We start from the raw sequence: 27,759 nt of genomic DNA, 5'->3' as shown, positions 1-27,759 counted from the left end.
TCCCCTCAGCAACCACTTTGAAAGTTTCTCACCACGTTTGGGAAACAAACGATCCCACTATCTATCCTTTATAAATTGCAACGATATCTCTGTCGAGGAAATTTCTTTTTTTCCATAACTCTTCGACCGGTATTAATTTTCAAATTGAAGTTATCGCGCGAAATGGGTTAAGAGCCTTTCATTAGCACACCGTTATCGATGATATTGGCTTAACCCATCGATGCGCTTAACCCGTATCGAGAAGTCCAACGATATCTGAATTTTCCCGTCCGGCCGGGCGGTGCGATTTCGAATTTTGTCGTCTGGTTGCATCGAAGTGCCAGAAACGGAATGGCTACGGGCCAACTCTTCGAAGAGAGACTCTTTTTTTTTATCAACGTCTGCCGCGATTCGTTCCAAATTTCATAAAACGAGGGGAACTTTTAATCCCGTTTCCTCGATAGAATATTAAACAATCTCCAGTTTCGAAGATTCTCTTTTTTTTCAATTCGAGAGTTCAGCCTTTTTTTTTTACATGGTGGAAATCTATAGAAAGACACCTCCAGCCCCCCTGGGAAGGGCCCGGAGGTAGTGTGGGATTTTTACCTACTAAAACCAGGGTTGGGAAGTAACTCGTTATTTTTAACGAAGTTACAGTTACTTATTTTCGGTAACTCTAACTTAACTTCGTTCTTTTTTCCCGCCTGTAACTGTAACTTAACTTTAGTTACATATTTTTGGTAATTAGTAATTATTTTAATAGTTAGTATATTTCAATCTTCATAATAAAACGAAAAATGTCCCTATTTAGAAGATTTATTAGGAATCTGTTCTGCTGAGAGTTCCCTAATTCTTGAACAAAATCTCGACGACCACGATGACTTTTTTGCTTTTAACAAGCAAATCAAAGAAATTGACTCCGTACAAGAAGAATTGTATCGGTTCATAAAATCGAGTAACTGCAATATCAGTATGTTAAACGATTACAGTTGCATCTGTTGAACGGATGTTCATGACACCTTCTTGACATAATTGAATACCAAATACTGTTAAAATGCAATAAAAGCTTTAATTAAAATTTTCAGTAAAATATTGGGTATTATTGAGTATAATACGTAACTTTATAGAATTATAATTGTAGCAAGAAAATAAATTTATCAGTGGTCCGGGGTCCTTTGACATATTTTTATTTCTTATTTTTCTTCAACAATTGTAACTGTAACGAGTTACTTTTTAGAATTGGTAACTTGTAACTGTAACTAGTTACACTTTTAGCGAAAAAACTGTAACTGCAACTAGATACTTTTATAAAGTAACTTTCCCAACCCTGACTAAAACCACCACGGTGGCCTGCACTGGGGCTATAAGGAGGGCCCCGGGACCCTCCCGCCCCTATCTCGGGGGAGGGTCTGACCTATGGCCCCCATGCGCCAAGCTCCGCCGGCATCGGGGACCACACCCGATGCCGGCGCTCCTCGGGCCGCGTGCAATGGGCCTCGAGAATTCAGCCTGCGAACATTCTCATCTATACCGTACGCTGTCCTAATGACACAGTGAGAAAGCATCGACAGTGTCAGCGAAGAGGAAACCGGAAATCCGCGGTTTGCAGCAATATGGAAGGTACTTTCGAAGGCAGCTATCTCGTTGGCGCCTATAGTTCTAGTTCATCGAAGCGTTCGTTAATCATACCGCGGTCGCTTTCACGGCTGTCTCTCATCTCTTTCTCTCGTCTATCCGACGCAGAATTCGTTCGAGCGATTCTCCATTCAGTCGAGGATAAATGGGTCGGCACGTGGGAAGTTGGGAAACGAGGATCGCTTTCTGCGAGCGTTACATCGAGCCTCCTCTTCACCGTTTGTCTGCTCGCGACAGCGCGACCGTTCGCGGTGCTTATAAGCTGTTCCATAACGAGTAATACTCGTTTCAGAAAGGGGAAAATAATAGGAAAAAGTTGCTGTTAAAACGTGTTACATCTAGACATTGATCTTCAAGTGATAATCGTTATCACACTTCAGTAATTATCGTTTGAGTTTCATTTTTTGAACGGACATGTATCTTGCAGGCCTTCGTGCAATGTGTATGAATATTTAAAGGGTTAAGCCACTTTAGAGGAAGAAAAAATATTTTGGGAATTTTTTTTTAAATGATGATGGAATAAATTCAAATTCTGTAAGCATGCCTTCATTTTACAACTAATAAACTTTAAAAATTAATTTTTGTATAATGATTCAAGTGAAAATATGGGCTCTGCACCAGCGGTGTAGAGGTCTTCAGGCTATTTTTTAAGAGAATATGTAAAATTTCAAGAAAAAATCGCTAGAAAATGATTTATAACAAAAGAACTATGCAATATAATGAAAAAATCCTACGTAGTTCGGTAGAGGATTTAATTTTAAATATACTGTTAAATTTTCAAATCGATTGGTTTGATTTATGACTGGAAGGGGCTTTAGATTTTTCCCATCTACAATCTTTTGCCATATCATTTTTAAGACATTAAGTCATCTTTTAGCAAAAGAAATGTTGATTGTTTCAAAATTCTAGTGGCCTAACCCTTTAAAATGATTTTGAATTGAACACGATGAACGGAAGAGTTACAGGTGTTATGAAACAGCCTGTAGGAGAGTGTCATCACACGCGACCACGTTTACACCCATGCCATCCATTAAGCGTTCTAATCGCGTTAACCCGTATTCGATTAACCTCCTTAACGGGGAAGTTGCTTATTCTCCGATCGTTATGGTTACATGGAATTTCTATTCGTGGAAGTTGCAAGCTTGACGACGATTTTCGAAATCCTCGTTCCAACGAGTTCTTGCTCGTTTGCGGCTTAACCCTTCCGAGCGAAAGGAGAAAGGCGAAGAAGAGGAAGATAAACGATCGAACGCGACGTGTATAATACTTTATCGAAGGGTCATGGATAAGTGTTATCAGCATTCGCTCGAATCAAATTCCATTAACATTATAATCCGTTAATGGCACCTAGGATCATCTTATAACTTTCGAAAAGTTCAAAGGTGCAGAGTTAACAGAGATTCGATTACACTTTGTGCAAACTTTCGGGGAATAAAATTTTCTCGGCTGAATCGTAGAAAGTTCGGTAATGAAAAATAGTTTTATAAACCGTGGAAAAAAGAGGTGATATTTCGTTTCGTTTGCTTAGCGATCGACGAATGATCGAGGAAAAAAGGGTGAGACAGGGCAAGGCGAGCCAGAGTGCTCGTGGAAAAGGAACGATGAACACGCGCGAAACTCAGCTTTTCACCTTGAAACAACACCGACCGAAATAAACGGCTGTTCTCTATTTTCGGGCAACCTCTCGACCGGCACTCGAAAGTACGCTTTTCTTTTTTTTCCACCGATGCATCCGTCCGTCGAGTGCACATGCACACTGCAACCTCTAACTCGCGGCGGAATAGACTCGTGTCGTTCAACCCCTTCCACTCACTCGAGGCTCTAATATAAATCCCTGTTGGAGCAGCCTTTTCCGTCCTTTTTACTTGATTCCCAAGAATACACGTTAATGGAGGAAGAATGAACATCTCGATGTGTCGCGGAATCTCTCAGACGGTTCAAGTAATTATCGCGAGGAAAGCTGTGAAAAGAAAGCGGCCGACGCTCGAACAATGCGTGCGCCCGCTGGCATAATTCTCGCGATAAGGAACGTCACAATGAAACGAATTTACGGGTCGTTGAAACTCCGTAGAGGCGAGAAATTTTCAGGATATTTTTCTCGATGGCGACTGCAGCTGCCGTTGGCGCCAAGGATCTTCGATCCGCGTCCGCCAGACGAGACGAGACGAGACGAGACGAGAAAGAGGAAATAAATGTCACGTTAGATCCTTCGTGAAAGGAATATCGCAAATACGATCGCTAATGCGAAAATCCATTGATAATGGAATTTGTCCGGCTTTTGTCGTTTACTTTCAACCAAGGCACGTTCTCGTGTAACCGTCAAGAAATCGAGAGAACCAAAAGGATACCGATACCGTGTCCTTTTTGATTTACCAAAGAAACGATAGAAGAATAAGTCCGTCTATCGTTTCGATGTCTGGCAAAACATCGACGCTCAGAAATCGATTCGATGACCATCGAAGAACGTAATTTAATTTCGATTCCGTTCGAGACGCGCAAATATCAGAGAGCTTTTTATTTTTTTCTCGCCCCGGCCAAGGATATTACAAGCCAAGGACGTTTCATTCGAGAAACGAAAGCATCGAGGGAATAAATGCGATGCTCGAAGAAACGGAGAAAAGATGGAGGAGATTGATTACGACAACAAGTGGTCGGCTAATGGCGCAGACAAGAAACTATAGGTCTGTATTATTAAGAATTCATTTTCTAATGGAATTAGGCCACCGGCAGTGTTAAATGCCGTCTCTAACTTAATCGTCAGCGTGAAAATACCAGGGCAATAAAGGCGTAGTAACTTATCTCGTCCCTGAAAGCATAAGCTAAGTAATCCAAACTTTGTCTTTGTCTTCGGCTTTCCTATTTACACAAGAGGTTTCATGAATCGGTGCGTTTTCAATGGCCTAAATCAGACGAGAAATGGATCTGAAAGACTGTCCGACGAATAGAAACCGAGATGCAAAGTGTTTTCTTATAGAAAATACGTGTTCATCTCTCGTTTTCCCCGAGCCAGCTAATTCGTGCAACGAAAAACGAGAAACCCCTTTTATTCTCTCTTCGCTCAAGGATCTTCGATCCAGTTCGAAACTGAATGCAAGAGATATCGTGCAGATTTTCAAGAGCTGAGCATAGAAAGAAGTAATACGTAGTACGTTTCGTTTCGACGAACGATTGCCGGAGAAGAAGAAAAGTAATCGCGAACTCTTCGCAACCGTCACGTATTTCCACGCGATATTCTGCGCACAGAATAAGAGATTATGCTAGTTCACCGAGTAAATAGCACGACTTCGACTTCGTTTGCGGAAGAAAACGAGAAGTAGGGAAAAAAAGAAAAAGTTAATTTTGAATCTTCCATGATGTATCTGTTTGTTATTCCTACTTGCCCGTTTCTCTCGACCGTGTTTCGCATGCGTTTCGCGAATTGTCGTGCATCCGTGAAACATTATCTTAACCAGCCCCGAGGAATACAAACTCTCCAGTTTCCTCGGTGACCGATAAACGCACGATCGGACCATTTTATGAATTAAAATGTTTGTCGGTCCTGAATGTTTAACCCGAAGATGACCTCGTATGCGAGCGAAATCCCTGAACCGCGGGCTATGTACGTCAAAGCGTTTCCATCTTTCTTTTTTCCTAGGAGAAAGAGCGAATACGCGTTGGTTAATTCCGCTGGTAGAAACGATCGAAGGGAAATCGAGAGCAACACCTGATAGAAATCCTGGTCCTTGGTTCCGACACGCCTCGTACGAAATTCCGATTGTGTCATTTCTAATTCCTCGAACCGCTTCATTAACCGTAACCCTAGAATCATAGCACGTGCCGGTTATTGGCAAACATCGATCGCAGGGAAAACTTGGGCGCGATCGAGTCGGAGCCCGGTTCGGGATCGTCTGTCCTCGACTCGTTCGCTTTAAGGCCACGTGTTTTCAATTTCGAGCTTTGATAATCTAAACACGGATCCCGTGTTTCCATTGAACGCACATGCGACCGATTGCGCAAACGGTTCATGCAAATCAGCCGATCCGAGCGGTAAATACGGGCGAAACGGAGTCCTCGTTTCCGATAACCGTACACATCGTTTCGCAACCAACGCCTAAACATTTTCTCTTCGTAACGTTCGTGTAACATTTCTCGAGACGCGATTATCGATTGATTATTTATGCCCGTAAACATTTTACGAATGCATCGTCGAATCGAGAATCGGAACACTTTCGATTCCCGACGAAAGTGGAATAGAGCGGAGTGATCGGAGCGTAAGTAGATTCAGCCGCGAGTAGTCAGACAGTGGAAGTAGATTGAGCCGCGAGCTACGAGTAGTCGGACGGAGAACGCGTTTACAGTGAAATCTCTCTAATTGTCCGTTGCCCTGCTGACAGTGTCCATCAGTGTATTTCTCACCCGACGCCTATGTTCTGTTCATTCGAGTCAGTCAGGCGATACGCGACGAAATTTCTTTGATGAGAGAGTTTGGTAGTTTATAATATAAACTTTTTTAATATTAATTTTCTTTACCCACGGATTTTTTAAACATATTCGCCAGACTCTTTTGATTGAAATGAGACCAAACGCGATATAATTTGGAGCATATTTACTTTATTTTATGTACAAGGGAACATCCTGTCCATATAATCCAAATTATGTCATGTTTGGTCGAATTTGCATCCAGAAAAATCTGAAAATAAGAAAGTTAAACTGTTGTTAATTTCTCGGTTGCTATGGCTCTCATGCTATCCTTCTCTTTTACGACTTGTCACCGGAGATCAAAAGCAGCCCACATTGTCCATTTTCGCTTCTCAGCTTACGGATAACTACGTTGTAAATAAGTAGACATCTGAAAGTTATAAGTAATTAAAATTTCCGAAAGTCGCGACCTTTCATTTAAGAACGGAACTGGTCACGTTCTTTTAACTTTTAATCACCAGTCTAGTAACTTTTAAATGCGTTGATCGATCTCGATGAAATTTTCAGCATACACATAACTTATCTGAATCTACGAAAGACATATTTTAAATTTTCATTATAGACTCGCAAAAAAGTTGAAAAATTACCATTCACTATTTTCTTTCACGATTTCAACAAATTATAATTTTTTAAAACGATGAAAATATATATTTTAGCGAATTAATTTTTATAGCCTCTCAAGAAACCTCAAACTATTTAGTCCAATTTTAACCCAGGTATTCTATTTTAAACAGTGTCTACTTATTTTTGCCTCTCACTGTAGATCTCCGAAACGAGGTAATCGAAGTAGATTGAGCAGCGTGTAGTCGGCCAAGAAGCTTATCGCGGGACAGTTGAAGTAGATCGAGCTGAGTTGTGGTCAGACGGACTGGAAACAAACATTGTAGCTAATGTATCCTACAACGAATCGAAGTCCGCTACATGTTCGCATTTTCGCCAAGGAATTACTCATTAGCTGCAATTTACGCACAGGCAAGTTTTTATTTTTCGAATATCATCGGTTCCAATTTGCGTAACCCCGAATAGTCTTCTAATTGCAAGCTGCATCGATCAACGCGGATCGAGCTTTCTATTGAAAAAATATACCTCCCTGCGACGAACATAGGATGCCTGCGAAACTCCGATAAAACGGATCATTGATTCTTGCGGGAAAATGTTTGCAATTATTTTTTTCGCGTCGAGATGCCTGCCGCGTTTCAGTCCGATGGATTCCTAGCCGGATTACCAATCGAATTCCGAACGTATCCGATGTTCTCCTTGACCTACTGCTAGCATCAGCAGTCGGCTTTTCGGCGCAAGTGACCACTTACCGATGGTTTACCCTCTTCGAACGAATTTTCCACGCGAAACGATACGAATTTCCTCGAATTACTCGACGCCAGTCGATACTCGTCTCTTGCCATGTTTCACGTAACGTTCGAGCGTCGTCATCAGACGGAATGCCTTTTAATGCGATCATTGAAAGCCAGTTTCAACCGCTTATCAAATACCAAGAGGAACGGGACAGAGAACCCAGAAAGGCGATGGAACGTTCTTTGTCAGCGCCAATTGTCCACACGCGTTCTTAATTAAATTCTACGACAAGGTTACGCGCGTCTTAACGGCATTCTTATTCATCCTAATTATAAATAATTCCACCGAGCGTTTCGACTGAAAATGTTCCCGATGTTCGACGCGTCGATGTTGGAGATAAATAGAGATCGGTTTTTCAAATTGCACGCGATAATGCATTTTTATAAAATCTCGCGTGATCCATGTTGGATAGCGTGAACGCGTCACGGTATCGGGTAAATAAAAACGAACGGAAGAGTCACGGGCTTATTGTAACCAGCTGGAGGTTCAATATACGTCGAGAAATTGTGGAATATCCTTCTTTCGTTTAACGCGTCGCTATTGTTCCCGTCCTATCTTTCGTCCTCGAATGCCGAGAATCTCTATTGGACCCCATTGTTTTCCATCTATTCTGCAATTGAAATTAAACCGTACAGCCTCTGCGAAACACGAACGTTGTTCGTTCCGATACGCTTTTTCTATAACAATGAGCGACGAACAATATCAATAGAAAGATTCTTTCTCTATAAAATAACAATTAACGAAGGGTGTATAAACAAAGTAGCAAAACACGAAAGCAAAGTCGGCAGGTAATTAATGCGTTTCTTCTCGTAACAAGTTCCAGACGAAAGAAAAGAGAGAAAGGTGACGGTGGGGTTGGTTCGAATCGCAAGGTAATTGCATTGATCCGATGTGCATTAAGCACGGTTGCAAGCACCGCTGCGTTTCTTTGGCACGCGGTTTCGTGAGTCAATAAAGCCACAACCTATTGATCCGAAAGGTTCCCCTCTCTCTCTCTCTCTCTCGTTCTGTGTCTGAGCTGCTTCTATCTCGATGTTGAAGGCGAGTTGTTGGCTCGTAGTACGGCTAGGCTCGAAGACAGACACACCTACCAGACGGAAGCCCACTAGAAAGCTCGCAAAAGTTCTATCAACCCTCGATCTCGAGACTCACCTCTTAACCCGTGCCATAACGTCAGCTGCTGACACGGACTCTTTTCTTGTCCTCCTGTTCGAGATTGCACGCTAATCACTTGGTTGTTTCAACGATCGTACATGTTTTATTAACCTCCTTCCCCAGACCCACCTGTTATTTCATCTCCTCTCAGTATTTCCTTTATCTCGATGCAAGCGAAAGAGCGCGAGAAGTCTAACATGCTTGATGCCTCTCGATATTGGGAAGATTCGAATCACGAAATCCTTTGTTACCATTGTGTTAAGAGTTCGTTCAACTCTTCCCCGCTCTTATTGTTCTTCCAACGAGCGATCTCTGAACGGGATACCGAGCAAGTACAATTATTATTGCGGAGAACGTATCCCTAGGCCGAAAGTGAAAAGAAAAGCGTCATGAATTTAGGCGATATCTTAGATTTTCGCACGCGGAATTTATTAAAACGGGAACTGCAATTTATTCGCAAACGGAAAAGCAGCATTTTTTATTTTATTTATTTATTTATTTATTTACTAAACGGGATTATCTCTTTAATATAAAGTTTGACAAAAATAATGTTAAAAACCTTCGTGAATATAAGATAAAAATGGTATAAGATACAATATGGTACAAGAACAATACATTAGGCAAAACATATAGTTCAGATAATAAAGGTACATTTTTGGGAATTTGTCAAGCACCTTCGGTTCAGCTTGCAGGCGAGGATTTTTTTAAACTAATTTAACTTGCATAGTGTCGTGTACCTGCGTACGTCACTCGAAGTATCTGGGTCGCCGGCTCGTGCGGTAATTGGCAGCAGACTAATTCCCTTACAATTAGTTCGTTGACGGTGTCAAAGAGTGTCTCGCGATACAGTCATAGCTAATGATATTCATCCGTTACGTGGAAGCAAAGATAAGTTAATAAAAAGTTTCTTTTCTCGAACTTCTTGCAAGATTTACAGAAACATTAACATCGTCTGAATTATTCGATATAATGTCTGAAGAGTTGCTAGTTGAATGCATCCTCTGCAATTAATCCACGCGCTGGAATTGCATCTGTACGGTTAAGTGGTAGCTTTGATATGCACAACACAATCATATAATTTTCTATAGTTGCACCGACAGTAACATGCTATTTTATAGTTCTCCCGAGTACGAGTTTAGAAACTTTTCAATTAAATCAAATGATTGTGGATTTAACAGTAACTCGTTCGCAGGTGAAATATTCGACATATTGTTACATTGTTTTCAATTTCCTTTTACAAACATAGATCTTTTGAATTGGTCTGTGTTTTAAAATGAATCGATGCATGAATTGCATTATTTTTATCGTCAAAGTGCATTTGTCATCGATGCCAGATTTTATTACCTGATATTTTATGAACCCTATGGTTTATTCATAAACAAGCTTCTCGCATGTATTTCTATTAATGAGTTCAATGTTAATGGCTTTTTTCCTTATCGCCTTATTTTCAGAGAGATACATTGTGTAAAATGAAACGGTAGTTGGCAAAATAAAAGGAACTGAACGTATTAATATTAAACATCCGATATAATCTCAAAGCTGTATCGTAAAATTAATGACACTTTACTAATCAAATCATTAACCCTCTATTGCATTCCGTTCCTAATTGGGAACTTAAATTTCAAATGTTCTATAGTGAATGAAATAGGCAATACTGAAGACTCTGAGCATGTTGGTTCCAAGTGGGAACATTGCGCTTATGAATAAAAATAAATATTGTTTATTTCATGACCATACTTATTTTTAAATAGACTAACAGGCGTATATATTTTTTTCAACTCGTCATAAAAATTCGTGCAATAGAGCAGTGTTTCCCAACCTTTTTTGTGCCATACCCCACTTAAGCCTTTCTAAAATTCTTATACCCCCTATGTAACGTAAACATAATTTTTAATATTCAAAAATTGAATTGTTCACTGAAGAAACTTAAATGATAGGTTTCACAAAGAAATCACACAGTAAGTATATTTTCAAAACATATAATGGAGAACCGAAATTCAAGTAGGAAATAATTTTAATGAAAGATTTTTCTATATTATTTTAATTATCAGTAATTATGGACGTTTATCTAGCTCGAGTAACGACTCAGACGGTTAACTTAAACTCTGGACGAGTCAATTTTCGAATTGCCCCCCTTAACAATCAAATTGCCTCCCTGTGGGGCGTGGGCCCCACGTTGGGAAACACTGCAATAAAGGGTTAAATTGCGACGTTTGAACACGTCGTTGAATTTTCCTGCTCGTTCAGTAAACGAAATCTCCGGTTTCGCGATGAAGATCGCTATTGAAAATTCGTAAACGGTTTCCCGCGTATTTATGACGCGATTTTAAGAGAAACGAGCAGACGGTGCTCGAGGAACAGTGGTACAAGATCTAGCACTCGAATTATCTAGGCCACCTGCTTGTGCAGAGTAACTGGCAGAAGCGTCGAGTCTCTTACATCGCTGACGGCGCTGAACCTCTCTCATCCCTGTGTGTATACAAAAGCCTAGCTATAACCACTTACGAGCGTCAGCCGAAAAATAAAAGCTAACCCACACAGACGACGATGACACGACTCCGTTTCGCGACCATCTCGAACTCACCGAGAGTTGTTCGCTTCTTCGTCGGCCCTTTTTTCTCCGCGACACGAGCAAAGCTTGAAAATCAGGTTACTCGAAGACCAACTCCGTACCTTCGAACAAGCATTTTTCTTTTCATCTAAATTTAAACCACCCTCTAAACTATTATCTTGCCGAGTATCGTGTCTGTTATTAATATAAAATGGCCGTTTGCCAATCACAGCAAACAATTGTACGAAACACTTATTCTTTAACCGATGAACGAATGAGAAACGCTGCAACTTCCTTTCGTACAACCATACGCGATCGATGGAAATAAGAAAAAACTGTCTCGCGATTATGTAAATCGCGCATTAATTCCAACGTAACTACCATCTATCATCCGATATCGATCGCTGTACAATTCGCGACGGGTTCATATTTATCCTCGTTAAATTTGCAGACCAATTACGTTCGGAAAGTTTTCGTTGCATCATTTAAGTACCGGTTAATCGTTGAAATAATACTTTTATCCGTAGTGCTCTACAATAAGATGGAACGCGCGCATACATAACGTCATCAATCTTGAACGTATCAACATGTTAATTGCCGGAATGAAAATGGTCTTCTGTACGATATCGAACATCATAATAATGATTATAATGGATCATCAATCTCGAACGTATCAACGTACCGACCGGGGGCAGGATGCAACACCGATTGATAAGAGTACAATCATTTCCTAGCTCGTCGATCACAAACATGTCAAGAAAGTCGTAAACGAGTAATTTCAGTCAGTTAGATCGTAGAACGACGACGTTCGTGAGAAACGATCGCGATCACGGTTATCGTGAAATGATGTGCCATGACGGCGATTCCGATGTTACGTAGTGGCCGGGGAAATTGTTCGTGCAAGTATCAACGAGATTACCACACCCGGCATTATTATTCTCCTCTGGTACCGTCGTACACGTATCTCGTCCTTGTAAAAGGGGCAGCCCTGTGAAAGCGAAGGCTACAACAAGCGCAATCTTTTCTCACGATCCACCGGATGGCTCGCCAGCAATTTTCATTTATTAAACTAGGACTAGAAGTACCGTGACGCACGCTCGTTCCCTGCTCTGGGATCAATTTCTCTTTGCATACATTGTTTCGAAGCTTCCGAAACGTTCGCTTCTCTTCCCTATCAACTATACATTGGACGAGGTCCGGGCAAGTATTCAGATATCCAAATATACAAGTTGCATCTCGCTACCTTGCCCCGTCGTTTCGTTCTTGCTCTCCGAGGCACGGTTTACTTTTCCAGTGATAAAATATGCACCCTAGGGACATGCGAAGACCTGTCTCTAGACACGTCGTTGGTGTCCCGTTTCATCTTCGATCATGTTCAGTATCGATAAACAACCGGGAATGTACGGGCCAGGATACTGTATCGAGCGAGGAAAGGTGCAGGTATGAAAAAATAACGAGGATTGCGAAGGAACCCCGAGGCCAACAGAGACGTACGTTCTTCTGGAAATAGTGGGTCAACGCTCAATGTTAAAGGGATCATAAAAGCGTACCAGTAGGCCATCTCGATGAATCCGTACGACGGAGACGTGCGTTTTTGTAGGCTTTCAACAGGCACCCACTGCGACACGCATTGTTGAAGAAATTTATAGCGATCCGTACCAGTTCACGGTACACTGCCAAATATTCTTGGTACCGATGACGTTGGAGTGGAAAATAAAATAAGTATCAAACTTGGGATCATTTATTTCTCTCTTCTGAAACAACGATGGAGAAAATAATTGATTGATCGTGCTTTCGACAAATGCTTTGGGATTACATCTCGTCGAGTGCGGTAATTAAAGGTGCCGAGTGAAAGGTTAAACTCTCTACATGCACGGTTATTGATCGTGACGGTTTTCCAGCTGTGAAAAAAAAAAAAAAAAAGAGGAATTCTTTTTCGTCGCGCTCGAGTGATCGAGTGCAGCCTGTTCGAGTGTCTTTTGTGTTCGCAGCTTTGATTCCTATACGCTTCAACTGTCGTTCGATTATCCATCGCGATGCAATTAATAAGTACTCGCGGAGTACTTATAGTACTCGCGGTACAATAGAATCTAGCCAAGCTAAACGTCTGGATGAAAAATTTGGACGTAGTCGGGGAGGTTCGATCGTTATCGTCTGGAAGAGACGACTAAACGGGGGTGCATCGAACTCGGGGATGCTGCGTGTTCGTACGCAAAAGGAACGAATTTGGAGCTGAAGAAGCAGTCGGGAAATGGTCTGGCTAGACGCCAGGGACCTCCTGCCATCATCTCCCTGGTTTAACAAACTACCCGCCGTCCGCGACCACCCTCTTTAACTCGTCTTCGCAAATCCATACTGGCGAAACATTCTCTCAGGACGTGCCGAAAGAAACTTTCACCGTTTGGAAAACAAATTCTGTCTTCTTCTTCTTTTCGCGCCTGAAAGAATCGGACCCAGAGACGGATGTAGAAAACCGAGAAGATCGTTTAGTTTGAGAATTTGATCCACTCGGCGATTAGCTCGGTGACCTTAAGCGAGCTTTAAATTGCAAGATTAACCGGCAGTAGTGATTAGCGGTAAAGATTTAACCTTGCTTCGTTCCTGAAGGTTCGTTCATTCCATCCCAGTGCATCTCAATCGAAACTCCGTGTACGTTCGCGTATCAGCTGAAATGTAACGCAAATCAAATTAAACTCTGACAATGAACGGGTTAACAAAAAGAATTCGCTGGTGATAAACAAAGGTATTACCTAGTGCGTCACCGACTCTCAAACAGACAGCATTATCGTATGGTAAATGACTACGACCACGCGAATAAACTCAACGTTGCAAACTTGAGTCACGGTAAATATGTACGCAGGTACAATCGATGGCACTGATGACCGTGTGTTGCAGCAGCTTCGTAGAATATAATCCGATTATGTTGTAGTTTATACGAACGATACGTGGATCGTTTGCTGGGCACGTGTTACTTCGCTGTTGCACTCGTGTCGTCGTTGTTGGAAATGTCACGTAACAAAGCGATCGGTAGCCTCCGTAATGACACCAGAACACGTTTAGTTTCATTTGTTCGAATTCGTTTGCAAACGCCTGGATTTTCAATTTCATTCTAAGCATTTCATTTACTAAGAAAAAGAAATTGATATTGCAACGTTTCACGCGAGACAGTTCGCTAAGGGGGTAGTTTCTTGTCGAAGAGCACGGCGCAAATTTGACGGGTAGTAAATCGATGGGTAGCTGGCTTTAACCAAATTTCAATTTCCCCTCGCGAGATCGCTACGAGAGATCCCATCCGTCGAATTAATGGGCTGCGTGACGCAGGAGACTGGTGTAATGGTAATTTGAACGGTAAATGCGGAGGTTGATACTGGCTCCGTCGGTTATCCGAGGTCAGCTAATCAGTTGCACGCGTTCTATCTCGTAAGCTCATCTCTTCGCGTACCTACGTCTCCGTTCTTCTTCAACAAGGTCGTACTCGAGGTTTTCGCACCAACTACCTGCTGTTTGTTTTCGAGCATTCTTTGCGTTTGCCATAGGTGTTAACTCTTCGCGGTCCAAGTACGCCTGCCAGGCATAAATTAAATCGAGCCTCCTTGCCTAGAGAGTCCGCGGTACTCGAGAGTTCTGGCAGAAAGAGAAAACGCTCAAGATAAGTTTCCTTCGCTTTAAAATTAAAGAAGATTTATCGGAACTTTCCGGGATTCACTCGTACACTTGGTTAATTTGCAAAGTCAAGTGTATGCACCCTTTCCCGTACTCGGTACACCTGGATGAATTTGTACGTTTCACTACCTGTTGCCTTCTTTCCTTTCCGTTCGTCGCTCATATTTATGCATTTGCGCGACAAATGGTCGTGCACCTGCACTAAAGAGAAACGCATTCACGTGGTCGTCTTTCAATTGACAGCATTGACTCCGTTGCACCCCACGTTTACGCGATGCCACGCTTAAATCGAGATTGAAAGCCGTCGTATACAAAAGCTGATCTTTATTTGCAAGCATACTCTTCCGGGTTCTCCAGATGCTACGAAGCATATCGCGAAGAGGGTTTTTATAGCTGCTGCTTGGACCAACGATCCAACAGGTGGAAAACATTGAATGGGAACAGGGAGATAACGAACGTTATCGATAATATAGATAACGATCGTGAGATAATTAAATTTTTTATTGTGGAAAACTAGAGGTAAATAACGGGGTTGTTGATGATTTTATTGTTCCAGTGGTGACGAAGCAAGGTGGAGGTTGAAGTTAAAAATTACTGGGAGACTAACAGGTGGATAAGGGTTGAAATTGGTGAAGTAGCACCACGCGTCACGCAGGGGTGGTGGGTCTATGGGGGGCTCCGCCCCAGCGGCCCCCCGGCTCCAATCCGAACGGAAACTGCCGAAACGGTGGCATTCTGGCAAGGTCCAAGACCGCCCCGCTTCCGGTACCACCGTCCAAACGGATGAAGAGCCCCTCCAACATCATGAGGCAGTCTAGCCTCACCAAGCTTGGTTCCATGATCAATACCGCTGTGAACAAGAGAGTCGGTGAGTACTACTTTCTTCTTTACCTTTCCCTTTCTCTTCCTATTCTGTTTTCTCTTATTGCTACGGTTTTGTTCAACTTTAAGCTTCAAATTGGTATGCTGTAAGTGCTATTTCGCGTTTCTTTTATGTCATGAAATCGTGTTAAACTTTCTAGCTTTCGAAATCGGGCATTTGATACGTAATAATCTATTAAATTCATTTTGATTTATTTCTACATTCAGGGAGTAGCAGTATGTTAAATATTTTACACTTACAATTTCAATATTTAAAAAAAAATAATCAATTATAACTCTGCGCCTGGAACTAGCCACCTGTCGTACGCGCAAGCAAAGCGGGTTGCCGGTCTACAGGGGTATGTCGAATCCCTCGCTACGCGTACAGGAATACAGTTAATACTCGAAACAAACTGTAAATTATACATTCTATCGTACATTCGAGGCACGAAAAGGCATAGGAGGTCGTAAAAACTTTTACAGCCAAACATCGGTTGACATCGGGGGAACGTTAACCGTGTCGTAGTTTGATGTTTTTGCGCGCAAATACGTAGGCAGGAAACGAGTCAAGAATCGTTTACGTTTAACGTTCAGTTGGTAAACTCGACGGGGCTCGATGTCACGTGGCAATAACAGTATGTTGTCGCGATCGTAGCCGGTATCGTGTGAGAAAACGGTTTCCAAGAACCGTCATCCGATGATGAATTCCCGAAGCCGAACCAAGATCAGGAGGCACTCCATCGATTTGGACAGGAGTTTCATTCGTGAAACGAACACGAACACTGAGAAAAGCGCGATCGAGAAAAGCTACGATCATTATCTTTGTAAGTACTAGAGAAACACAATCAAATTTCTTAACGAACACGGTGATGATTTTTGAAAACTGGAACGTTGATCGATTTTAAACTGTTACGATCGAATCTTTTGTCTAGAGGAGCACGTAACTTCTTCGACGTTGTTTTTCTGTTTGTACTTTTCGAAAAACACAGTCAACTCTCGGCAAACATGTCGAGTCGAGTCGAGTCGAGGTAAACGTTGCACCGGCTCTATACGCTTGTTAGTGCAAACTCATTAACATCCTCCATCTAACACGTTCGACAACCAGTGTTTCGTGTGTCGTTACGAGAGCTGATGCACTTTCGTACCACTTCGAGACAGTCTCATAGGTCGTTTTATTCGCGAACGTGCTAGCATCGTATAAAACAACACTCGTCTTCGTTTATTTGTTTAATCTGTTCCAGTCTGAATTGATTGTTCAAACAAACGAAATAACGTGACGCGTTTTTAACACCTGACTTGTTGATGTAACAGATAAGCGTTATCGCATTTTTAAGTTAATAGTAACTAAAAATTGAAAGACGTACGATCCGCGTTATCAAGGTCCTTTCAATTCCAGCATATATATTTTACAAAATTTCTCGTAAAACCAGCCACGGCTTTCAAACATGTAGAAAGCTTGTCTCTTCCTGTGGCGAGTACGCCGTGATTAGAATTTAAATTCTATGCTTTGGAGTGACGGTTCGAAACAACGCCCAAAAATGTCCTCTCTTTGCTTCTTCGTTCGTACATTTTATTATTTCGCTTCGAATCATAAAGCGGAGGATAATTTTTCTTAGTTTTTTGTAACTACAAAGGAAATACGCTCGTAAAACGTTGAGCGTATAATAGCCAACGATCGATCTACGAATAGAGAAAAAGCATATTAATATTCAATGCAGGCCGGACGTTACGACCTTATCAAGGATGAGATTTGTTAAAATAAAACACAATGACTTTTCTGCTTCTGAATGCGGTGAGAATGTATGACGGGTTTCGATCTTGAGGACACGTGATCCAAGTAATTTTAATGTTCGTTGAGTTTTCACGGTTGAAGTTGAAAGGAAGAAAATTCTTTTCACATCCAAGTAATTCTAGTTCTGCTAAAAATGGATCGCTCGATGACAGACTTTCATTCAGGCAAGAATTTTTCACGCTTCTCTAAGAACGTGCCTATGTTTTCCTCTTTGGAGGAATTGCATGAGAAACTAACAGAACTTTTAGGTAATCTTTCCTTTAATATAATCCCATAAATAGTTTAGATTGATTTATAATAAATAGTGTTTTTCGGACGAGTTACTTTATTTTCTTCTTTACAAAAAAGTCTTATTCTAGTACGAACAAATAGCGCAGATGGAAAGAAAAACTTAATTTATAATTACTGAACAAATATATAACATTTATATAAACTTATAAAAGAATTGAAATAATGATTTATCGAAGAACGTTGAATAGGTGGTTTCAAGTTGCCGTTTAAATTTTCCGCACTGTAGATGGCACTGTTCGGTCGGCCATGTTCGGTAATTTTCGTTGCATTTCGGGTGCAATCGGTTTTCGCACACAAGATGGCGATTACCGTGGAAGTAGCGAAACCTGGCTGCGGTGTGACGTCACGCCATAGTAGTGTTGTGTGGTTATGCGTTCGTGAATTCCGCCATTGAAAGTTGGTGATCGCGTTCAGAACAGTGGCGGACTAGACGGACGAATATGTGACAGGATAAAAGGTTACACGAAGTGTTGTAAATAAGCGTGAAGGTATCCCCTGGTTCCTGGTCGCCGGCGTGGCGCGCCGCGCGCGTGTATCTCTGGTCGAGTAGGTGGTATTGGAGCTCGCACCGGGATTAAGCTCGCGTGCGGATCTCTCTGGTTGCGTAGTGTCTCGTATGCGAGATGGCCGGTAAGTAAACGTCGTGGACGGTAGTGTATTCTGCGTGGTCGCCGTATAATTTCTACCGCACGCCGTAAACCGAACAGTGCGTCGCTCCTGCTGGCCGCCTCGCCGCGCCGCGGTAACCTGAACCTTGACCCAGATACTATCACGGGTTCACGGGTATATCCGCAGCGCTCACAGTACACGCAACGTTCTTCTTCGTCAATTCCGCATCCTCAAATATAATCACCCGTACCCACTCTCTGGATTCTTGCCGTGCGCGGGGCCAAATGCGCCCGTCGCCGGCGACGGCGACGGCAACGGCGGCGGCGGTGGCGACGGCCTAGAAGCACGATGGATTGCGCCGAAACTTCAAGTAGGCTTACTTTTACCTTTTTTCCGATCTGTTTTTTCACTTTCTTTTGCTGCTTTATTGTTTCAACTGTCCGCATAGTTTCGCCCCGTCGAACGCTTTTCCATAGCTCTTTGTATTAAAAAATGATTTTCTTTTATCGGGATTTTATCGGCACTCATCTTTACAGGTTTACTTTATCATGCTTTGCAGGTGCATTCTCGTATTCGTCCCTGTTTCTTCCTTTCGCCTCGTTGTCCTTATCGATTTCTACCGCTTTTCTTGTTTTTCATTCGATTGTGCGTGTTTCATGCGTGCAGTCGATCGAGCGAAAACACCGCGTTCGGTTTTGGAGCAAACCTCCATATCACCTTATTTCCATTATACATGTATCTATTTCGGAGTAAAAACCCGTGATATAATTCATGCGATAAGCATTATCGGTTTTCGATCTGTTTTGTAATAACAGTTATGTATAAACATGTTACCAGTTTAAAAAGTGAACATTAAATCTGATTCCATATATTACTCAGGGTAATGAAGTTTTCCACTGTTCACCTAAAGATTTTACAGTGTTCTTACAAATTCTCAATTTGTTCAGATTTTAAATAAATTTCTCTGTGTACAGTGTTTGCATATTTTTGTTTCAGGCAATGGCGACATACAATGGTGTTTCTCACAAGTGAAAGGAACATTGGAAGACGATGTCACAGAAGGTAATTCCAATTTAAAGTTTACTTATATTCGTTGAGAATGTTATCTTATCAGTTAGCATTTACTAAACTGAGGGAAACAAGTGCTGTTATTCAGTAATTATACACTCGTTAAAGTATGTTTGAATTCATAGAATAATTCAATCATTTTTGTTTAGAGTAATTGAATTGTTTCTTCCATTTTCTCTTTTGATTCTAGCTGATATAATCTCATGTGTTGAATTTAACCATGATGGCGATCTTCTTGCAACAGGAGATAAAGGTGGACGGGTTGTTATTTTTCAAAGAGACCCCATTGTAAGTTGAAACAATTTTGTAACATTATTACTATTTATATTTATCTGAATGTGTTAATTCTTGCATTCTTAATAAAGAAAAGCTCATCCTTTAAATAAAAATTATGTTTATATGTTAGTATTGGATTATTGCCAACTGTATGTTACATTTTCCTATCTTTAGAAAATTTCTAAAGATAATCATTGAAACAATGAAAGGAATAAAGATTTTTACTTATTTTTCATTAAATTTTTCAAGTAGTTGTGATAAGTTTAAGCAAAAGAAATAAATGATGTTTCATGAAATCTTAAAATAATAAAGAAATATTTACATTTGTGTAGAGTAAAAACAGTATACCTCGGAGAGGTGAATACAATGTATACAGCACCTTCCAAAGTCATGAACCTGAATTCGATTACCTGAAATCATTAGAGATAGAAGAAAAAATTAACAAAATTAGGTGGCTGAAAAGAAAAAATCCTGCTCATTTTTTACTTTCCACAAATGATAAAACAATCAAATTGTGGAAAGTTAGCGAACGGGATAAAAGAGTAGAAGGTTATAACACAAAGGAAGAAAATGGTACAATTCGTGATCCTGCTTGTATTACTTCCTTAAGGGTAAGTATCATTAATAAATATTTGCATGCTTTATATGTAAAATAAAAGTTTATGAATTATTTGAATATTGCGAATAAAATGATTTAAAATTGCATTTTTTTTTTCGTTACTATAAATTCTTCACAAACGGTGTCCTTTGTACCATTGTAGATCTAACAAAAAATACTTACAATAGAAATGGTCAAGAAGTTCAAATATGCACATAACATTGAGAGTTTGGTATTGTGACAGTGAAACCTATTTATGGTTTGCATAGGCATTGCATGAAACAAGGCTTTTAAAATACATGTTTGAAGTGCCTAATTGTTTAATTATTTAGGTACCAACTATAAAACCAATGGAATTAATGGTAGAAGCATCCCCAAGAAGAATATTCGCCAATGCGCACACCTATCATATAAACAGTATAAGTGTCAACAGTGATCAAGAGACATACCTCAGTGCTGATGATCTTAGAATTAATCTTTGGCACCTTGAGATCACAGATCAGAGTTTTAGTATCCTTTTTTTATATGTCATTTAATGTTTGTTTTACTTTTATCATTTGACATTTATATTGTATCAGTAAATTTGAATGATTTCCTTAACAAATGGTACACAGATATAGTAGACATTAAGCCAACTAATATGGAGGAATTAACCGAAGTTATCACTGCTGCGGAATTTCATCCAGCAGAGTGTAACGTTTTGGTATATAGTAGTAGCAAAGGAACAATTAGACTCTGTGACATGAGATCTGCTGCACTTTGTGACCAACACAGTAAACTCTTTGAAGAACCAGAAGATCCAACAAATAGAAGCTTTTTCTCTGAAATAATTTCGAGTATAAGCGACGTAAAACTTAGTAATTCAGGAAGATACATGATCAGTAGAGACTACCTCAGTGTGAAAGTGTGGGATTTACAAATGGAAACAAAACCCATTGAATGTTACCCTGTATGTAATTAAAATATAAATTTATTCCCTTATTCCTAATAATACCAGTAACCATTAATTGCATTATTTCAGGTACATGAATACCTAAGATCAAAGTTATGTTCATTGTATGAGAATGATTGCATCTTTGACAAATTTGAATGTTGTTGGAGTGGTAATGATTCTGCAATTATGACGGGTTCATATAATAATTTCTTCAGAGTATTCGATCGTTCAACTAAACGTGATCTCACATTGGAAGCAGCGCGTGACATTGCCAAACCAAAAACACTTCTGAAACCGCGTAAGGTGGGTATAAACGTTCGAAGCGTATATAAAATAATTTTCCATTCATTAATAACATAAGTGCTTTATTATAAAGGTCTGTACTGGTGGTAAACGTAAAAAAGATGAAATTAGCGTCGACTGCCTGGATTTCAATAAAAAGATATTACATACTGCTTGGCATCCATCAGAAAATGTGGTAGCTGTTGCTGCTACGAATAATCTCTTCCTATTCCAAGACAAACTCTAGCAGCACATCTGTATGCAAGTAAGTTTAGCGAGCAAGCATTAAGTTTCGAGCAAAAATACATGTTCATAGTGGTGTTCATTTTTTTTTTTGTTTGCTTCTCTTTTAGATTATTCAGCGGTATATACTGACGTGAGCAGGGCACGTTCAACTAAAATGTTCCAGTGGAACAAGTGGTGTCTGAATTACACTGACGAAAGTCGACTACTAATGTGTCAATGATTGACTGACCGAAGAGTGGTGTACGTAGCGCCGTCCACGCAGCTCACATTATTCATACACATTATGTACACACAAACATACAGAATTGCACGTAACACCTTGTCGCGCGTTATGTGTATATAAATGCATGCAAGCAGAGACATATGTATAGCTCTTCAAACTACCAAAATCCGCTAGTTCAAATAAAATGCACGTGGAATCATTGTCCATTGATGAAAAACTGTATAGTTCAACCAAATAATAGACTCGTGTTGGCGGTTATTGATTAACTATTTTAACAAAATATTAATGTGTTCCGTTTGCTTGTACCGTACAAATTTTTATACCGTTCATTTTTAAATGCCTTTTACAAACGTGCTGTTTTCGTGTATGGAACGGTATTTATAAAACAAAATATGATAGCAAAACCAAATTACTAAATGCGGTTAATGCAATACCGATGAATAAACGTGATACCGACATTTATTTAATTAATTAATTTGTAACATGAAAAAAATGCCTAAAAGATGTAAAATTAAAAAGTGGAAGTGGTCGCATGTGCCAATGAGATTTAGCTATAACTCGTCACCATTTTATTCTCAACTCAGTATTTTTCTTCATAAGCTTTCATGTAGTACAATGTTATACTTTCAATAGATAGTTAATTCAAAATTAATCGAAATTACTTTTTCTTCGTAAAAATTCGCTGATCTTCGAGTAAAAGTATTTTCGTAATTAATAATACTAGCGAGTAAATGTGTTGAAGTATGCCGGCAGTTACCATTATAAAGAAAGCAATCACGCTTTCAATAATTTGAATTAGTCATTTATCATCATTATTTAATCAAGGATAATATTAAACCATAGGCCTATTATTCTTTGTGTTTTCGAATAAAATATATGTTCTAGGTATACCTTTCGTGGTATGATAGTTGAAACACAAATATTCGCCGATACGAGTCAAAATCTGGAATGACATAAATTTCACCGTCTGCTAAAAACTTGTGGATAAATAATTAGCATCGATGCATTGCATACATTAAGCAATAAAAAAAATATAAAAAAAACAGCATGGGTGCAAAGCACCATTTACCGATTGCCGCTTTCTAAACAAAAATAAATAACTCAATCAAGAGGTACACGGAAATTCTGGTAAATGTTAGATGAAATACAGATTTTCTAATATTTCTTATTGATAACTTATTAACACTTATACACTTATGCATATAAACAGCGATTTCGTACACAGATTGAAATTAAGAAAAGTGCATTTGACGATGGTAAGCTGGGCTTGCAGAGTTTATGTAAACTAAATGTGCTGAGTAACGTACGTTTATTAGCGGAATGTAATTTTTCAACATTCAAAATTTAGAGGGATAAAATTTGAACAACAGAATTGAAATATACGCGCGGATTATCGATTGCGATCAAGGTGAATAAAATTGAAATTTTCTTATCGATTAAAAATGGAACAATAGCATAAAAATTGTCTTGGCGAGACATAGCTTATATCGGTGACTTAAATTATACACGATAGAGAATTACAGCTAACAATTTTCGCTTGTACGAAAATTGTTAGATTTCTTGAGATGTAAGATTATCAAACGACTTTCGAGGTTTCTTAATGATACAAGCAATCATATAGTTTTCTATAAAAAGAAAAAAGAAACAAAGTATACACACAATTCCCTGATAGATCTGCACTTTGGCCAAAAACAAACCTACGTGATATGAAAATTTTTTAACTTATGCGCTTTGATTGGTTTTAACTGATCATATTCTTACTTGAACGATATGTAATATTTAAGCATTAAGTTTTAGGTATTGGAAATGATCGATTAGGTATTTTATGTATTGGATTTTTAAATTAAAAAAAAAAAAGGAAGCATGTTACATGTTATTACGTTTTTTGCAATGCAAAGTTTACACGTCTTACAGTATCGTCTAGAGAAGGAAGTTTTGTCATGTTTGGGCATGAAATTTTTTCACTGCAATGCATGAAACGTAATAATCTTTGTAACGAACCAGAATTATTACTCAGTATCTTTGTAACACAACGTTTAGGCAATTATGTACTCATTGCGAAAGGACGTGAAAAAAAAGACGCACGAATAAAAAAGATATTGCAAAATCATAATCGATAAGTTGTAATCGTGATGTGTATGTTTGTTGAAACGGATATTATACGTAAAGGAACCGCGAAATTCGTTCTGTGCTCGAACAAAAAAACGTAGAATTATTTTTTACAATAAGTAATTAATATTATTACTGCTATTATTATTATTATTATTACTATTATTAATATTAATATCATAGGGACTCTGCGTTATTTTGTTTATTTTGTTAACTGCTATGCAGGTTTAGTCACAGTGATGACGATTTGATCTGTTCGGTAAGCTAGATAGCATATGATGTCGAAGATGATGTAATTAATTGATTATGAATTAAAATGATCGTGTTTAGTGACCGGAATAAAACGTAAAACTTGTATTTGTTTCGTGGAATGAGACAAATTGTATGGGAACCGTTCTATTCCGACAACACTTGATGTAATGCAACGAAGAGCCTGGGGCTCCCGTTAGATTTTTCTTATTAATGTAATACGGGGACTAAAATACGACAAATTATTATCGAATGAGAAACTAAAGAAAAAAGAAAAAAATGAACGATATTAAAACTAAATGCAATTTGTATTCGATTGCTTGAGGAGGCGAAACGGGAGGTTTCACGCATAAATAACATTCTGACTATTTAAAAAACAAAAAAGATATTAACAATGCCTTACGACGTCGTATCATCGCTGCATCCGTGCATCGGACAATCCGAATCGATGTAAAAGTAGAAAGAAAGAAAAAAAAAATGAACGCTGAGCAGAGTAGAATTTTTGGCACGCAGGACCTGTCTCGTTGTGATAATAAACGTCATCGTAATTTACTAGCCGAATGTTGGAGCTCTATTTTTCTTAAGGTATCACATATTATTAGTCCATACTTAGCGTTTTTTATAGAGAATACGTCTTGAAGTGAGTCTTTTTACCTGTCTTGCGTGAGATAACGACCATATTCGAAACGGATTACACTTGCAGTAGCAAGACTCGCGATAGGATTATTAATTTTTTTTTTTTCTTCTTTTCGATCATTATACATTTCATTTCTTCTCGCTAATATACACGCAATTAGGTAGAAAGAACGATCTTGGATACATCTATCCATCGTCGAATTAAGAAGAATCGTGCCATAGAACATTACTTATAATATCGTCATCGTTTTTTATTCTCTATTTCATCATTTGTACCTTATTACTATTCTTCTTTTTCTTTTTTTTTCAGAACACAAAATCGAGAGAAACGGTCAAGTTCTTTTTCCGAGATTCAAAATTGTACGTCTGCACGGTATAAATTTTTGTAAAAGATTTATGCTTCGAATATACATTACCGGTAGAAAATTTGAGACTGGAATATTTCATTTCTGTCCTTACCAAAAGCAATTTCTTGTTACTGCTTTCATTCGATTACACTTTAATGATTAATAATCATTTAACCAGATCGTACAAGGTGTCTCATTATTTCAGTTCTTATTTTTTAGAAGTAAAGGAAAATTATGAAAGCTATGGTTAATTAACTTTGATAAGAATACGAAAACAGTAGTCTCAGAATCTTAACCGATAATGTGCATATATTTCAAAAAATAAAAAGCGTCACGAATACTGATGTAATATCGAAAAAGCGTAAGGCACGCATTAGGGTAGCGAGAAGAATGATGTAAAGCATAAAAAATGAATAATGAACAAGACTATTGAAACCGAACAGCAATCGAGTAACAATAATTTTCAATCCTGCTTTACGACTCTACCATTCAGCCTGATCGTAATTGTTTCAACGGATCCTCGTACGGGTCTCGGATATCTTCGATTACAATCACTGTACTTGAACATCTCCGAGATCGTCGAGTTTATTTTGTACCGTAATTAATGTGCCTCAAATGATGTCAGCGATAACGAGAGCGAATGGCGAACGAAATTCATGCAAAACAGAATGAACAGTATAAATGTAGAATCATGTTAAAATGCTGCGAGCGCAAACATTGTCCCGATTAGATGTACTGATGGCTTATCAGGAATTTATAAAAGGGTCCTGGAACGTCGGAGGAATGGAAACGGCGCGAATATACAGATGAACGCAAAATGAAAAGACACTTGTATTATAAATGTAGCATTACGGTAGCGTATATAAAGCGCATTAAGATTCGATTTATTCAGACAAACGAACGAATACTGCGCCGAGATATAAATAGGTTAACATGGTAGCTAGTTCTGAACGAATGACAAGAATGAATATTCTGTACTCTGCACGTTTGTGTTGTTGCATGTCTGTAAAGACAGAGGAAGGCCAATGATAGAATTTTTTATTTATTATTCTTCTTTCGGGATGAAATGATACGCGCATGCAAGCATCGAATATTGTCAGGCAAATATGAAATCTATCCCGACACTGAGTTACGATTAGAGATTTGTAATAATTTTTATGAAGTTTTCTATTTGGAGTTTGAATCTTCTCAATTGAATCAATGAAGTGTTTAACTATGTATACGCCTGAAGGATACATATATTCGATGTGGATAATAATGCGTTTCCAGTAGTGTCGACTGAGATTGAACGAATGCTTCCAGAATTGATTGAAATTTTAATATTAATCTCCTCATTCCCGTCCCTCCTTTTCTTTCGCCGTCATTGTAATATCGTTACGATCACCACCTTTTATTTTTGCGAGCGAACGATAAAGAGAACATGATACTATTAACAATAAAATTATGAATTTGCATAATAAAATTACCGATATTGAATCTACAATCAACTTGTGTGTATTTATTTCTTTCCCTTTGCATGCATCTTTTATATATAACAAGTGCTTTTACACCACTCTCCATCCCTTACATACATGCATTCATTACATCCCCGTAACCTTTACATCTCTGCATCCTTTGCATCCCTGCATCGCTCACATCCCCATATGCCTTACATCTCTCTATGTTTTACACCTTTATATCCCATACACTCTTCAATCCCTTACATCTCCCTATCCTGTAAATGTCTGTTCCTCTGACAACCCGGCTTCCCTTATAGCCCTGCATCCCACCGATCACTTTATTCCCTACAATCTGCAATGACTTACATCCCTTATATTACTTACATCTTTGAAATAACGCTTTTGGCGGTCGTAACAGCGCCCTCTAGTGGCGCAAATTTGAACTAAAATCTCGACCTCGAGTCAGCGCCATCTGATTTCGGAAAAAGGAACTAAAGCTTGCGGGAATTTTGGCCCTCTAGCGGCAAAAATTTGAACTAAAATCTCGACCTCGAGTCAGCGCCCTCTGGGGGCAAAAAAAGGAACTAAAGCTTGCGGAAATTTTGGCCCTCTAGCGGCAAAAATTTGAACTAAAATCTCGACCTCGAGCCAGCGCCCTCTGGGGGCAAAAAAAGGAACTAAAGCTTGCGGAAATTTTGGCCCTCTAGCGGCAAAAATTTGAACTAAAATCTCGACATCGAGTCAGCGCCCTCTGGGGGCAAAAAAAAAGAACTAAAGCTTGCGGGGATTTTGGCCCTCTAGCGGCAAAAATTTGAACTAAAATGTCGACCTCGAGTCAGCGCCCTCTGGCGGTAAAAAAAGGAACTAAATTTGTATGAGACTTTACTTACCTTTACTTACCTTTATTCGAACCAGTTTTTGTAATATGTTATTATATTTATAATATATTTATTATAAGGGTTGCAGGGATACAAGAGATGTAGGGATATAAGGATTGTAGGCATG

The 27,759-nt window shown here is 39.3% G+C and overlaps 1 protein-coding gene across 5 annotated transcripts in view; it reads left to right on the top strand.

The window, feature by feature from the left end:
* The window catches only part of tws (protein phosphatase 2 regulatory subunit tws), a 29,179-nt gene extending 2,466 nt beyond the window's left edge, over positions 1 to 26,713 (top strand). The window contains exons 2-11 of one of the 5 annotated variants that reach the window (XM_076690836.1): positions 6,836 to 7,044; positions 15,351 to 15,662; positions 19,344 to 19,409; positions 19,606 to 19,703; positions 20,024 to 20,302; positions 20,622 to 20,799; positions 20,904 to 21,238; positions 21,311 to 21,526; positions 21,600 to 21,770; positions 21,859 to 26,713. In XM_076690836.1, coding sequence (XP_076546951.1) covers positions 15,578 to 15,662; positions 19,344 to 19,409; positions 19,606 to 19,703; positions 20,024 to 20,302; positions 20,622 to 20,799; positions 20,904 to 21,238; positions 21,311 to 21,526; positions 21,600 to 21,752 — 1,410 coding nt within the window. In that variant the 5' untranslated portion in view covers positions 6,836 to 7,044; positions 15,351 to 15,577 and the 3' untranslated portion in view covers positions 21,753 to 21,770; positions 21,859 to 26,713. Of the gene's footprint in view, positions 1 to 6,835; positions 7,045 to 15,350; positions 15,663 to 16,310; positions 16,480 to 17,825; positions 18,718 to 19,343; positions 19,410 to 19,605; positions 19,704 to 20,023; positions 20,303 to 20,621; positions 20,800 to 20,903; positions 21,239 to 21,310; positions 21,527 to 21,599; positions 21,771 to 21,858 lie in introns of those variants that run through there. The other 4 variants (XM_034322999.2, XM_034322996.2, XM_034323000.2 and 1 more) reach the window with 4 other exon arrangements.
* The last annotated feature ends 1,046 nt before the right edge of the window (positions 26,714 to 27,759 follow it).

Source organism: Osmia lignaria, chromosome 11 (assembly GCF_051020975.1).
Source record: "Osmia lignaria lignaria isolate PbOS001 chromosome 11, iyOsmLign1, whole genome shotgun sequence".
Classification (NCBI taxonomy): Eukaryota; Metazoa; Arthropoda; class Insecta; order Hymenoptera; family Megachilidae; genus Osmia; species Osmia lignaria.
The sequence above is the reverse complement of the archived record's forward strand: the minus strand, read 5'-3'. Positions and strand labels throughout refer to the sequence as shown.